Source organism: Genypterus blacodes, unplaced genomic scaffold (genome assembly GCF_046128005.1).
Source record: "Genypterus blacodes isolate CSIRO-AG114 ecotype Tasmania unplaced genomic scaffold, CSIRO-AGI_Gbla_v1 ptg000008l_1, whole genome shotgun sequence".
In the NCBI taxonomy this organism is placed as follows: Eukaryota; Metazoa; Chordata; class Actinopteri; order Ophidiiformes; family Ophidiidae; genus Genypterus; species Genypterus blacodes.
This window is the reverse complement of record NW_027466822.1, coordinates 368,981-384,242: the sequence shown is the minus strand read 5'-3', so window position 1 is coordinate 384,242 and position 15,262 is coordinate 368,981. Positions and strand designations below refer to the sequence as shown.

The 15,262-nt window shown below is 46.6% G+C and overlaps 1 protein-coding gene and 1 non-coding gene across 2 annotated transcripts; both read left to right on the top strand.

The window, feature by feature from the left end:
* The first annotated feature begins 3,492 nt into the window (after positions 1-3,492).
* trnag-ucc (transfer RNA glycine (anticodon UCC)) lies at positions 3,493-3,564 on the top strand. The gene has a single exon. It is a non-coding gene; the product is annotated as a tRNA-Gly (tRNA).
* Positions 3,565-6,310: 2,746 nt separating this feature from the next.
* ndp (norrin cystine knot growth factor NDP) lies at positions 6,311-9,166 on the top strand. The gene is made up of 2 exons (XM_076157275.1): positions 6,311-6,517; positions 8,942-9,166. The coding sequence occupies exons 1-2, from the start codon at positions 6,311-6,313 to the stop codon at positions 9,164-9,166; spliced, it is 432 nt and encodes a 143-aa protein (XP_076013390.1).
* Positions 9,167-15,262: the final 6,096 nt, after the last annotated feature.

Genomic DNA, 15,262 nt, shown 5'->3' with positions numbered 1-15,262 from the left:
TGTTTTGGGGAGGGGGGGTTGGCGTCAGCAGACAGTGGCAGAGCTTGGCACTCTGCATGCCAAACTGTGTGTTTGTGTGTATGAATGTATGAGTGTATGAGTGTACGTGTGTGCGTGTGTGTGTGTGTGTGTGTGTGCCGCCCCCCCCTGCTCCAGTCAGGAATCTGCCCTTTAGTTTATTAAAAGCTGGTGAAACAATGGAGGGAGACGAGGTGGAGGACGGGGACAATGAACAGAAAAATCATGACGTAAACTCTGGGCATGATGGAGAGAGACAGAAAGAGAGAGAGAGAGCGAGAGAGAGAGAGAGAGAGAGACAGAGAGGTCCAATCAGACTGGTCTGGGATGACGTAGTGGGAAAATGAAAGGTATTTGCGACATTTGATGGAAAAGCACTTAAACTCTTGCTCTTCCAATGTACCTGTCACTTATTCCTAATACCCTCCCGCTCCTTTGAGTCCTTTGATGCACCTGTTTTCCACGCTCGCGGGTAGACAGGTTCCACCCCCCCCCCAAGCAACAACTGTGAACTCAGCTGCCCGGCTGGCAATGGGAGATAAAACAGAAAGAACTCTCCCAGACAGAACTGACTGTTGGCATCAGATCATGGTTTCTAAGACACACGCTGGGGCCAAAAGGGTCCAAATCTCAGGTTCAGGTTTCTGTGACAAAGTACCGCAACTCACATGTCGCAACCTGTGAGAGAACGGAGGTGATACAGGTGATTGAACAAGGCTCAGAATCAGAGGATTTGAGCTGGTATAAGCTGATATCATGATTGGGTTTGGATCAAAACTCTCTGCTCTGTGGATTCAGATACAAAACACGATGAAGTCTCCTTCAAGCTCTATGGCAAAGCAGACAAATGGCCATGAGAGCGACACAACACAAACGCAGAACCCCTGATTGTTTGTGTGAGCGTGCGAACAAAACCCCAGAAGTGAGGTGGGCAGGGGATATTTATACACGCTCCCCACTGCTAAGAACAAAGTGTGCAGCTAAACATGGGAGAAATGTGAAATACTCTTCTACACAACATATGACCAGAACAGTTGGGAGGCTGCGTGGTGTTAACTTACACCAGATTTCGGGATAATGTCATTGTTTCACTTTTACCTCTTGAACAAAAGTCTTCTTCATGACTTATTTTGCCTTTTAGATGTAGATTTAGTATCTTAGTGAATTTTTACCTTCTTTCAACTTTAATATTTCAAAACAAATCCCATTGTCTTCTTGTTCGATTTCTTCAAACTTCTCAGTTCTTCTCTGTGTGTGTGTGTGTGTGTGTGGCATCTCTCCTCCGATGGCCTGTATGAGAAACAGCTTAATACCTGCACTCCCTAAGCTCTGAATTACCATCTCATAACTCCCAAAGTCATAAAGCCTCAAACCAGAGGGGCTGTGGTATGTAAGGAGGGATTGTACTGTGGTTCTGTGGTTTGGCTCCTCACATACTCTTAACTCAGGTTGGATCTCTAAGCAGATACTGCAGATATTGAACCCGTTTTACATTACCTGCCCTTTGGCGCTGCAGCTAAAGCTCCAACTGCAAAAAATGGGCTTGAATGTACAATTTTTGATTGACTCAATGATATCCGATATGTGTTTTAATTAGCAGCGAATGCGTATCTCCAGATCGCTCGCCACACTTGTGATTATGATTTGTTTCAGTGAAATCTGGCCCTAATTCTGAACCTTTGCTGGCTGAACGGGCCAGATGGAGATGCCAAGATTGAGTCGTGCCTCTGGTGTGTATCCAGGGGCTTTGGTCTTTAAAGTCAGGCAGAGACATGCCCACCTTGTAGCATTGCTGAACAAAAAACACCTTTCCAAATCCTCTGCCGCCCCCCGCCAACCCCCTCACTTATGGTGGATGCACTGGGAATGTGGACGCGTTGTGATGGCTCAAAGTCTGGACGTCTCCCCCGTCAGACTCAAGGCCCCAGTATCACTCATTCCAATTGGACCTGTCAGAGGGGAAAGACATCTAAAGTGCTTTAAGTTCTCCTTCTGATACCTTCCTCTACATCACCAGTGAAGGCCAGTGGACAGAACGCCACTGCTTTCCTTCGTATTTGGATTTAGAGGATCGCACCTTCTTCTCCTTCATCTTCTATGTCTTGTTTCCATGGCTATAAGAACTCTACTGCACGTGGTGTATTACGATGTGCTCACCTGGTCTTTCATCGGTTAATCTTACGTCTTGTAAAGTAAACCCGAGCCTTCATCCTCCTCTTCTTCAAGGACAGGAATGTCTCTTAACCCGCTCAGAGCAGGAACAGTGTAGTCTCTGTTCTCTACAGTTTAACCATACACACTCTCCACTCAACCGCTCTCTGCAACACACAGTGGTGAAGCTGATGTCGAGGTAAAGTAGGGCCATACAGTATAGTCTCCACGTACCTCATCATCGTGACGTCATTGAGGATCTTGTTTTTACCAAACCAAAAGCCATTTCAATGGAGTTTTGCCCTCAAGTGAAGCTGTTTTCTCAAATGAAGCTGAACTTTCATGTGTAAATCCAAGTAATTGAGGAGCTTTACTGCCAACATAGTGGTTTTGTGTAATTAAACCAGTAAGGAACCAGGACCATTGAGTTACTTGTGATCCAACAGCATCTATAAACCCAGATTTCAGGCTTAAGATCTGAGGTCCACAGTCAAATTGAGCGGAAAGAATGTTTAGATTTGATGTATTTGGGGGATGAAGGAGTTACCAATGAGGGCAGTAAGATGGAGAAATGGAATGGGGCCAAGTACCAATAAAAGAGGTGGTTTGTTTAAAAACACACAATGGGGATTTGCTTGTGTAATAATAACAGAAATAGAAGCCCAGTTTAAGTGTGTGATGGCTTAAGATCCAGAAAAGACATGGAGCGTAACCATTTTGGATTCATTGGTCATTGCAGTCAGATGAGAGGAAGGGGGGGGGATTGGGGGCGGGCGGTATTCCAGCTGCTGTTTGTGGACACCCAGGGTTCTATAAATCTGAGTCCAGGGCAGGTGTGGGTGATGCGGGGGAGACGAGGACACAATAGACCTCACCCTGCCCCAAACCTCTTAAACTTGTTTACCTCCTGACTGCTAGAACCTTCGGTTTAATCAGGCAGAGAGGCAGCCAAGAATTTCACACACACTCACACACATGCACGTGTGGAGAAGTACTCTATAGCTGCTGCTGCTGCTTTTGGACCCATAGTTGAAACTAGTATCCAGGGTAAAACATACATACAATTATTTGCTCATATAACCACAACACTAAATGTTTGGAAATTTGTGCAGATGTCGTCTACATTGCTACAGCTGGATCCCTTCCACTATGCAAACACAAAACTTTGCTTTGTGGTGCCCGTGTTATCATCTCGTGTCGCCAACATGCTGGAGTATAGCCAGTTTGTCATCAGGCATCCACAATGTAAGATGCTTGGTTGCTCAACTAGTGAAGCTACTGCCTCATGATTCGACTGCTGTGATTCCCACAGCTGTAATCAGGGCGTTGGTGGTATAGTGGTTAGCATAGCTGCCTTCCAAGCAGTTGACCCGGGTTCGATTCCCGGCCAACGCATGTCTCTGTCAGCAGTTTCCCTCGGGATAAATGCTGTTTTTATCTTGTTAGCATGTTTATAGCAAGATATCTATGCTTTGCTGTTTTCTAAAACTTTCCTTTAGTATTTTGAAATGCCAGTTGTCGTCTTCAAGGAGTTTGTGTCTCTAATCAGAAAATGTTCCATCTTGCAAGTTCCTGAAAACTCAAAGAACCCAGAGTGGGGAGTAAAAACGGTTCAAAATTGGTCTTGATTCCTTGGTGCAAAACCACGCAAAGTTCCTAAGTTCCTAGAAAAGCAAGTCTTAAGGGTGACTACATATGCAAACTGTTGTTGCATGAACCTCGTCACACTCTTTCCTCTCTCACCTGAGCCGGCTGCCATTCGTAGCTATGGGTTGAAAGCTATGAATGCAGAGAGGGACTTCCCCGCTCTTACACCCCTGGGGCTGGTTGCTTAGCCGTGTAGTTAGTCCAGGACTCCCTCAGCTGACTGCACAGAACATGGATGACAATCAATAGAACCTCATCTGTGTGCTGCACGTAATGTCTGGCTATGCTGAACTCACTGTTAATCAGACATCTGTCATCTGCTCTGGATGGCTGACAATGGACACAAATGTCAACCCCTGGCACAGAAATCACTCTTGATTTGGCTTGTTGTCGTGTTTACGCGATGAATCAACCTCGTAATCATCATTGTCCGCAAACGTCTGACTTGACAGGAAGGTGAAAATTTGTTGTCCGTTTAACAAAAACACATGTGGGGAGGTTTTGAGATTTATGAGGGAATTGTGGGGATTTTTCCTGTTACCATAAATATAGCTGCAGGATTATATTTGATCTGAATCGATTCTACAGATTTTCTCTGCGTAAATCCCTTTTCAGCAGGTTTAAGAGATGCGACACCTCTATATATTGTTTCCTTCTCCACTTGGCTGTTATAGCAAAGTGAAGATGTCGATTTCTCCGCAAAACGAAATCTATATCCTGCTTCATTCTAAGATCAAACTTAGTTCTACACGTACCTGGAGGACTTTAAGTGTCTAATGCTTCTGAAGAGGCGCTAATGATGCTGATGGTGCTACCAGCAGCAGAGATTTGGACGAGAGTGGCTGCGACGCTCTGCCAGGTCCGGCTGGAAGGGCCGGAGGTGCTGATGGGTGCTGGCTGTGGTGAGTCCGCCCACAGCCCCCGAGAAAGGCCGGGACGTCTGCTGGCTATGTAAACCCTTACAGCACATGTTCACTGGGCCAAGGAAACATCTCGGGGAGTATTTATTTTAACAGGCCAAATGATACTTCTATTTCTCACAGGAGGAATGTTAAGGTTAAATGATTCCCCTCAGAAAGAAAAACATGGGGGTTGAGGGGGATGAAGATGGAGGGGCGGAGGAAGGGTTTCAAATGAACTTGATGCATTCTGCCATTTCAGTTCAAATGAGGGAATACGGACAGATGCTAAATAGAGGGATTTGATAGAACGCAGGGGTTTGTGTTTTCTCCCCCTTTTAATTATCCTTTTCTCTGCCACTCCTCCTCTGGAGTGGAGTTACTGCCACATTAACTCAGGGCACAAGGCCACAGGTACACACACACACACACACACACACACACACACTACTGCCAACGCAAAACCAACACACAACACAACATCCATAAACAGCAAATGTGCTTCTATTTAGACCTACTTAACAGTGGAAACAGCAATAAATACAAATGATGAAGTTTACCCTGAACTTTGAACCTTGATCATAAACTCTTGTTCTACATTCATATTTCAAACTCTTAACTCGCTTTCCCCCACCTTTCCTAATTTACAGCCCGTTGCATACGAGAAACCTCACTGACTGCAGCTCTGCACCAAAGTCTTAACACGAACCCTATTGTCAGGAGGACAATAAAAGTATGAAGTTGGGAGAAAATATGCTGCTGGGCTGGCAGAGGGTCTGTGGTCGTGAGAGGGCTTGTTGGGAGAACAATTTGTTTTAATGAAAAAGTCATTCCTGGGGAGAGGAAAGGGCCTGACTGGAGGCTGTTTGTGCTCGGCTTAGGTTTCTCCTCCTCTGTAATAAAAGCACCGGGACTTGTGCGTCTGTGCATGTGGCGTGTTTATGTGTGTGTTCAGCCGGTGTGTGTGTGTGTGTGTGGGAATACAGAGGACGCAGCCAGGTTTCATATACATCCTACATGGTGCTGACTGAGTTTGGATGCAAGCACGCATGCACATCAAAACTGCCATAAAACAACAGTCAATCACGACAACTGTCAAGAAATCTGTTTGCATGTAGCGTCAGACACACACACACACACGGTCTGCTACACACTCTCACAAGGGTGTGTGATCTTTCCAACAGCACAACAGCACAGTTCTCCTGTGGCTGCAAATAGATAAAACATTCTCTGCGCACACAGACACACTTGTTCTTCTCCTTTTCTTTATCTGTTCACGTTTCCGCTGATGCCTTGTTGTTCCTCTTCTTCTCTTCTCCAGACTGCGGTGGGATCCAGACGGTGGGGGATGGATCGGCTCGACACAGTGACCCCCCTGCTGCTTCCCTCCCTGCAGCACCCTGACCTTGAACCTCCGCTGTACTAGCAGCCAGCAGCGGGAGAGGCAGATACTTCACCCCGTGAGACCCTGAAATACAGCTTGAGCGAGACACGGACTTTGAAAGAGAGCGAGACAGAGGAAGGGGAAGGGGAAGTAGATATTTACTGAGTGTGGGACAACCAGCGAGGGTCCAGAGCCTCAAGGTGGCCCTATCATGAAACCCTCAATCTCCGCGTGCCCGCCGTCTGGCCTCCTGCTGGTCCTGATGTGCTGCCCCCTGCTGGGGATGGTCCAAGCCGCCAGCGGCAACAAGGCCAGTGACAACGGACACCTCCACCTGGGAGACACAGACCCAGAGCGCTGCATGAGGCATCACTTTGTGGAAACCATCACACACCCCATCTACAAGTGCAATTCCAAGGTAAGACCGCACAGAGAAACGTTTACCGTAAGCCGATCTCCTCCACTGCGCTCAGGCATTTTGGTGGAAGTAGTTTCAGATAAGAGGTCCAGCCCACCTGACGAATGACCACGGAGCAATTTGTTACAAGTATCAGGGAGACGATGTGTTCCATGTTCCAAACCAGGCCTGGGAGACTCGCAGGAAAGAGTCCAAAAGGCTTGTGCCAAAAAAAAAGACTCCAACACTAACTGAGAGTCATTTCTCTCACAAACATTTCTGCGCTTGGGTGCACATCAGTATTGCTCTTCACGCCCCTGGAAAAACCTCTCGTTCAATTTACTGTCTGTGACGTAACCTCTCTCTCTCTCTCGATTTCCCTGTCTCCATCGTTCGGGCGAGTCACGATTCGCTTCAAAAACGAGCCTGTACTGTGTGTGCGTGTCTTTGTGTGTGTGGCGCTGGACGAGGGCCACGCTGCTGCGGACATATTCTGCATCTCTGCTGGGACTTAGCGTTGGCTTAAGCAGATGTCTCCCTGTCAGTATGTTCCCTCCTGCCTCTGCCAGGGACTAAGGAGACGAGAGAGAGGGAGAGAGAAAGAGAGAGAGAGAGAGAGAGACAGGGAGAGAGAGAGAGAGAGGGTGGAGTGACGGGAGGAAGGAAAATCGATTGGTAACGTCATAATAACAGAGCGGAGATGCTCCTTCTGTCATTCTCCTGCTTCTCTTTTGGTCCGAACACAACACTAAGACAGCTCAGAAACAGACATCTCTATGAGGAGAGGTGACGGACGGTGAGAGAGTTTCTTTGCTTTTGTGCAAAGTGTTCAATCAACGCTGGCGTCTCTTTTTGATATTCTGACTCACAGTGCGAGCGGCGAGCAGGTGGCCAAACCGCAGCTCAAATCCGTCCAGGCAGAGCCGAGCACGCTCACAGCATGAGGCGCTCTTTGTATTACACGCTAAATTGACTTGAAGCCTGGCTGTGTGTGACTGTTTTAGCCCTCTGTCTGTGTGTGTGTGTGTGTGTGTGTGTGTGCGTGCGTGCGTGCACGAGTGTGTGTGTGTGTGTGTGTGTGTGTGTGTGTGTGTGTGTGTGTGTGTGTGTGTGTGTGTGTGTGCGTGCGTGTGTGTGTGTGTGCGGTCCACATAAAATCCACATGCATCAACTCTGCGCTCCTGTTTATGTCCCTGTATGTAATTGTGTGTGTGTGTGTGCAGATCCCGACCCCCTCCCCTCCCCTATACTGAACCTTTGTGCAGTTTCCCTCATTGGTGTGATTAATCAGAATGAAATCACACAGACAGAATTGTGTTTATTCTAAAAATGACGGTGACGCCTTGTAAAAAATCAATTTTCCTTGCGTACTACGTTTCCTTCCATCACGCATGTTCGTGACACGTGAGACGTGATAACAGGAAAACACTTTTTGAGATAATGGTAAACAGATTTGGAGCAAACTCGACTCGTCACATAGAGGAGTTATTTGTCTTTAAAAAAGGCTTCTCAACATGTTTAGCACTTGGATCCTTTGGGTTCCATTCAAAGCTCTGTGGACTCCGGTAAAGTCAACGCCAAATATCTCCGGAATGCTCCAACGTACAACTACAAAAATGATCCGGGTGACCTAGTTCAGATGTAAATGACCTGAAAATCATGAAATCCTGTAAAGCTGCTTGATGATAAAGTGTCGCTTGATGATATTAACGTTTCTGCTGCTTCCACCTTGAGTTTCGCTTTCACAACATTGTCTATTATCGAGGAATCGTCACCGTGCGACCGCCTTATCCTTCGCTCCAACAAAGACAAATGGTCTCAAAGTGGCGGCAACACTTCTGAGGGGCATGTGTGTGTGTGTGTGTGTCACCCTGCCATGGCCCCAGACAGGCTTTTGTCACAGTAGGGACATGGATGGCGACACGCAGCAGCTGACACCAGGACATGACACAGGAGGCTGTTTAGGGAGGCGATCGGAATGTAGTGACCCACAGCCAGTCTGACGGCTACGACACTAATCAGGCCAGTGTCTCGTGTGCGAGCGTGTGTGTGCACGTGTGTGTGTCAGCGAGCGAGCTCACTGGTCAGCCTGGGTTTGGCATAGTGGTTATTGCTCCTCTTACTCCTTCTGGGCATGTGAATGGCTGTGTGTGTGTGTGTGTGTGTGTGTGTGTAACCATGAGCTCTTAGGGGCAGCAGGTGTAGGAGTGAGTGAGCGGTCTGGATGCTATCTCTGAGTGTGCAGGTGCAAGGCCGAGACGGGGGAGATAGTCCGGGTGCGAACAGACGTCCCCCCTTCTCAGACTGAACTCAAACACTGCCTCATTGTAACCAGACGGCGAGCTCGCAGGGAGGAAGCCGGGCCTGAAGGTCACTCTGCACCTAAGTGAAAGCATTTGTTTTGTACCTCAACCCTGCTTTTTCTTTCTGCGTCCTGTCTTGCAGATGGTGTTGCTGGCTCGCTGCGAGGGCCACTGCAGCCACACAACCCGCTCAGACCCCCTCATCTCCTTCAGCTCCGTGCTCAAGCAGCCCTTCAAGAGCACCTGCGCCTGCTGCCGGCCCCACACCTCCAAGCTGAAGGCCGTGCGGCTGCGCTGCACCGGCGGCATGCGCATCACCGCCACGTACAGATACATCCTTGCTTGCAACTGCGAGGAGTGCAGTTGAGCAGGGAGCGGCTTTCCTCCCAAACCCCCCTGAAGACTCTCAAGACCCCCGTGTCCCTCGCCTCGGCCTCGGGTCTCGCCCTAAAGCTATCCACAGAGTTTTGGTTGATGATTGGGATCAAAAAACTGGCTGTGGAGGACAGGAATTCAAGATGCTTGTTTTTTTGGGATTGATTGTTTGGCGCAATCATACCACCCTCACACAGGCCTTCAATTGACCCGGCAGCCCGTGGGACTTGGACAGAACCTTTGAAAACGAATCCCTCACTACTTATAAAATTGTCCCGCCTGGTTTGTGGTTGTTAAGCCGTAGTTACAGCATGGACATTCAATTACTACAACCCATATGGAAGCATGTTTCCCCAGCGCACAAGGCCAAGACACCACAAAACCGCTACTCCCATGAGGCCCCGGAGACCCTCCTCAGCGCCGAGAAGCACACTACACTTATTACAGGCACTCGGTAATTCATAACACACACACACACACGCACGCACACACGGGCACAAATCACAGCTTGAGAGCTCGTTATAAACGTCTATAACGCTGCGCCGCCAGCTCCATAAAAGCGCGTCGGCATTTGACAACAAAACAGCTCGGCTCGTTAAAAAAAAACGCAGCTCGAGGGGAAAGACGAGGCTGGTTGAGAGCGAGCCGGCCTACGAGAGCACGGACGTATGGGGGGGGACGCACCTATAGAGACGCACCTGCACCACGTCGCTCCGCACGCTTATTAGCTCAGTAAAGGGTTTGAACCCGTCCCTGCAGTCCTTCATCTACCTGAGGAAGACGGGAGAGCTCGTCGGATGAAGCGGAGGCAGAACACGCGAGATATACGCTTGTTCGGCCAACGTTTGAGGGTTGAAGACGTATACGGCCTGTGGACAGACTATGGAGGCGTTCGGTGTTCATTTTGAAATGTAAACGTGTTCTGTTTGAATCTTTGTGAGGTTCCTGTCAATGTTACTGAAAGTGTATTTACAATCATGGTGGGATTTATGAAACTTTTGCCTGTTGTGTAGTGTTACTAATGACATTTCCAAAGCTTTGAACTACAGGAACACTCACGTCAAACACAGCTCTGTTATTGCTCTGCGGGCTCTACGGTGCGCCTGAATCACAGCCCACCGTGATAGATCTACCATTCAGACTGATATGTGATCCATCCTCAATGTGATTCAGGGCTACTAATCAGGTTTTTATCCAACCTGAACCCTATTGACCCGCACCAAACCGGCCATGTCTGTGCTCAACGCGCGGCTCAAATTCTGTTTCCACTGTAAAGGAACCAACTGTGGACATGCGGGCCAGTATTTCGCTGGAGTCAGCCACTTTGGCGTTGAAGATAATCCTTTACTCGTCCCACAATGGGGAAATTCACAAAAGGCTAGACTTAGCAGAGGATGGTTTCGATCCATCGACCTCTGGGTTATGGGCCCAGCACGCTTCCGCTGCGCCACTCTGCTTTACCTTCTCCATATCCCGGCTCCACTGCATCCATAGCAGGCTGAGGACAAACGGGCACCAGCACACGTGGGGTGGCACATGTGAGCTGTGTTTAGCTCGACTGAAGGATGAAGCATTTGGCTCAGCACGGCACAATGTGGTTCAACGCCTTTGTAGAAATAAGGTCAAGTTGTTCATCATCGGAAATTACGATATCCGAATAAAAAACAAACATCTCAACCTTATGTATCCAGAATCTGCACCACAATTTGGAGTGTTTTAGATACAAAAATAAAGTTAGTGACAGTGTGTTTGCTCAGTGCAGTGCAGATCACATCCCCACCTGGAACAACAGCAGTGAGTCAAATCACTCAAAGTCTCCCCGCTTTGCAGATTTCAATCATATATTGTAGAAAATATCCATATTTTATGGATCTTATGGGGGTTAGAAATAGTGCTACCAAAAACAGAGATATGAAGGTCATGGGCAGTGGCACCATGACCTTGAATCTGCTCCGTCTCTGACCCCTAAAGCTTTGACCTTCCTGGTGGATCAAAAGCAAATCTTCCCACATGAACCAATGAAAGAAGTATCCCATTAAAGATCACTTCCCAAACGTTGCTGTGAGAGTGTAAGTGTTGAGCTCTGTGACAAATCTGCCCGTTTTCAAAACCGCAGTGCTTTGGACTCGCGTCTCACAGCCTCTCTATGGTCCTAAACATTATCATGCACACACACACACAGGCTGTACAGATGTCTTTTGCTGTGTTCCGAGCTGAAACCTTACCCTCCCTTGTGAAATGGCACAATATTGCTGCTCCATGGATGTTTCAATCCCAAATACAACTGACAGCGTGGCTGAATGCTTCACACGTGAACCTAATAAAACAGCTTTTCCTTCCACTCTAGAGATTAATCTGCCTTTCTGTGCTGTCTCCTCTCACTGTGTCTCTCCTTCATCAACACACACACACTCTCACACTCACACACACACACAGTCGAGCCAATTTGTGACATGAGGCAGGAGGTATAATTACTTGGGCAACCATTGTGACAGAATGACAGAGGAGGAAGATAATGGCTGTCAAGCTGATGCTAACTCGACTCTTTTTTGATGGCGGCGGAACATGAAGGAGATGTTTGCTGAATTCCAGCCATTCTAATTAAAGTAGCGTAAATGTCATTCATCAAGGATGGCGGCCTTTCATCTGGCGCCGTCTGCAGGTGTTAGACGGGCGCATATGGTCTTTGTATAACCCTTCACATCAGCACTATTACACGATACACACACATTACACACATTTATTCATCCTGGATCCTAACCGTAACCATTCAACCGTACTACAAAGAGCAGAGGAGAGAGACATTTTATAGCACTAAACCATATGTGGCTTTATGTAAAGAAGGAATTCGACTCTTTATGTTTAGAGTCGTATGAAAGTAGCAGACGTGGAGCGGGAGCAGAGTCGACGGCACCGCCACTCGCCGAGCTCACGTTTGTCAGACCTTCTAACAATCCACACACAACTGTGCTACAACACACACACACGTACACATTGACCAACACGAAAGTCGGCGTCACAAGAGCTCAGAACAAAGACACTTTTTTAGTGAACACTGTATTTACATTAAAGTAGACTTTGTTGTAATGGTGGTTTATGTAAAATATAATCATTACTGCTGCATTCTACTATTGTGACTACTACTATGATGACAAACTACTTACAATACTACATGTTACATTTACTCCATTATTACTACTGCTACTACTAATATTACCAACTTCTACAGCAACTATCATACTTATCTTATCACTACAACCAACCACTATAAGCACTACAACTACGACTACTACTACAAGTATTATAACTATGACCACAATTACATCTTCAATGAATACTACAGCTACTAATTCCCCTGTAAATCCTACTACTACTACTTTAACAAATATTTCTACAATTACTGTGTGTTTGAGTTTGAAAAATGTCACATTAACTTACCCAGAATGCAAAGCTTTGTGACATTTACCTGCGGTTCATCTGATGTGTCTCAGCCACAGAGAGAGTGAGGTCATCTCAGTACACTGCTGCCCCCTGCTGATCAACCATAATAAACATGCACACTCTCTTTCAGTAGCAAGATCACTATACAATGGTTTTAAAATACATTATATCATTAATACTATGAGTTCCTTGGAATATTGTCACATTTTTTATCACAAGCTTCCAACCTCATATTCTTTAATAACTTAGTTTTTTATCAGTATCGTAAAAAATGACACATTTCCAAACCGCAACATGCTGCTGCTGCTGCATTACCCTTTCTATGACACAATTATAAAACTCTCTTCTATGTCTCCTGGTATCTGAGGGAGGATGGGGGAGTTCACACACACACACACACACACACACACACACACACACACACACACACACACACACACACACACACACACACACACACACACACACACACAAAGCCGTACTATGTAATGCATCTCAGTTGTCCATCTACAGATGTATGTGGTAGATCCAACAAACAGCACCGTGCAGCAAGGCTGGGAGGACAAGGGATGTTCTTGCATGGGATCAAATAAGGATTAGGATTAACCACAATTGTTGTCAGATTAGCCCCCTGGGAGCCGTGTGAAATACATCTACTACAGGATCCTGCTGCCAAATACCCCCCACCCCCTAACCCCCTACTCCCCTAACCCTGTTTATTAACCTTTATGGTATCAGAAAAGACCCACTGAGGTTGGTAGCCTCTATTCCAACCTCACATCAGAATGAAATATCACACAAATATAAAAAGAACTAATGTCTCGATTGATATTGAAATCGATACATGGGCTGGGCAACGCACATTATACCCAGAAAAACAAATTCTTTAACAGCATAGGGTGATATCCTCATGGCAAGATGTACTCAACCACCAGAGGGCAACAGCATATAAAGAATCTAAATGTGAAATCCAGTTTATGAGGCTGTTTTTATGCCCGCTGCAGGTCATTTCAGGTGCAAAGTCTTGTGTTGTGTTATGATCTGTAGACTGTGTTCGACATAATATAGATTACTGGATACTGAGTGAATGTTATGTAGCTTTTAATGTGGTATTTATAACTTATATCTATCTTTGCAGTGCTGAACCACTTGCACAGGGATATAATGTATCCTTATATAATATATATCCATACTCTGGTGTTAATGACCTGAGAATCCTGATCAATTTAAAATCGATAATAATCAAGAAATGGAAACAAATACAGTATATAGCGGTCCTTAAAACACACTCTAGTCCAGACTGAGCTCCTTTGTTCTTTATACTCTACACTAATGAGTGTAATCAAACTGTGGTACATGAGTAATGAGGCCAAAGGCTGCTGGGTGTGTTATCATAAGGACCTTGGATACATTTAATGATTATACAACACTGTAAATCTGTGAAAGTAACAGTTCAATTATATAAGAATGCTACTAGTGGTACTAAAACTAAAAAAGGGGATCCATTCAGGTGAGTGTGTGTACTGTAGCCATTTTGTTTCTACCTGTTGCAAGCGCCCAAACGACGTTTTGGCATCAGTAGAAGCGGGGCAACTGATGGGACAATCCAGCTTACGCTCCACATCAGGATAACAGCTCCAGATCCCGGCGCAGATTTGTTTTGAACAAGACGCCTTATCTGTATCTGGTCTCATAGCAGAAGGTGCAGAAGATAACTTCATAGATGACTCCTTTCGTGGCCGATGCTTTGGACTGGAGGTTGTTAGCTCGGGTTACTCAGCAGACTAAACCTCTGACTCCTATTTTATCTGGCAAACACCGTGAGACTGTGATCTTTAACATTATGCCGGCTCCTCACACCCCGCTCATCCTGGGTCAGGCCTGGTTCCGTATTCACATCCCCACATGGACTGGGCAGCGTGCAGAATAATTTGGTTGGAGTGACGCCTGTCATGCTTGCGTGTCTGCACTCTGCCTCGTCTCCAGGAGGTGCTGTTACTGCTCACGCCCCAAATTCTGTGATTCAGGATTTGTCATCTGTGCCCTAGGGTTATTATGATCTGATTGAGTTTAACAAGGAGCACCAGACTGTGATTTTCTCACGCTTCTTGTCAGAAAACGTTCACCACGTCTCCGGTTTGCCAGAGACTGTTGGGGAATAAGTTGTTTGTAAAAGCTGAGGAATGTGAGTTTCATGTTAACAACATTAATTTTTGGGGTTTTATACATGAGGACGGACGGAGAGAACATCTGCATAAATGGGTTAAATGGCCTGTGTCGTGTGGCCGCGCCTCTCATTAAGCTCACCTCCACTGCTACCCCCTTCTCCTGGACTCTGGAGGCCAGCAGCGCATTTGTGAAGCTTAAGAAGCTCTGCCCCTGTACTGACCCAGCCTGATCCATCCCGCCTTTTATTGCGGAGGTGGACGCCTGGTATTCTGGGACGGGTGCAATACTATTGCAGTACTCCGAGCCGAAATTAGCTCTGGAGGAAAGGAGACACTGGTAAGAGGGCTCTGTGTTACCATTTATTATTATTATACTGATCATAACAACCTGTCCTGCTGTTCCTGACCTGATCCAACCATCTTCCCAGGTTGTGGCAGCCATCAACTGGTTTTTCCAACAGTGTACATAAAAGAGGTAT

What these genes read in the sequence shown, in the direction of transcription:
- ndp (XM_076157275.1), top strand. Translation starts at nt 6,311, where the DNA reads ATGAAACCCTCAATCTCCGCGTGCCCGCCGTCTGGCCTCCTGCTGGTC. An exon ending in TCTACAAGTGCAATTCCAAG is followed by an intron (nt 6,518 to 8,941) that starts GTAAGACCGCAC and finishes CCTGTCTTGCAG; the next exon opens with ATGGTGTTGCTGGCTCGCTG.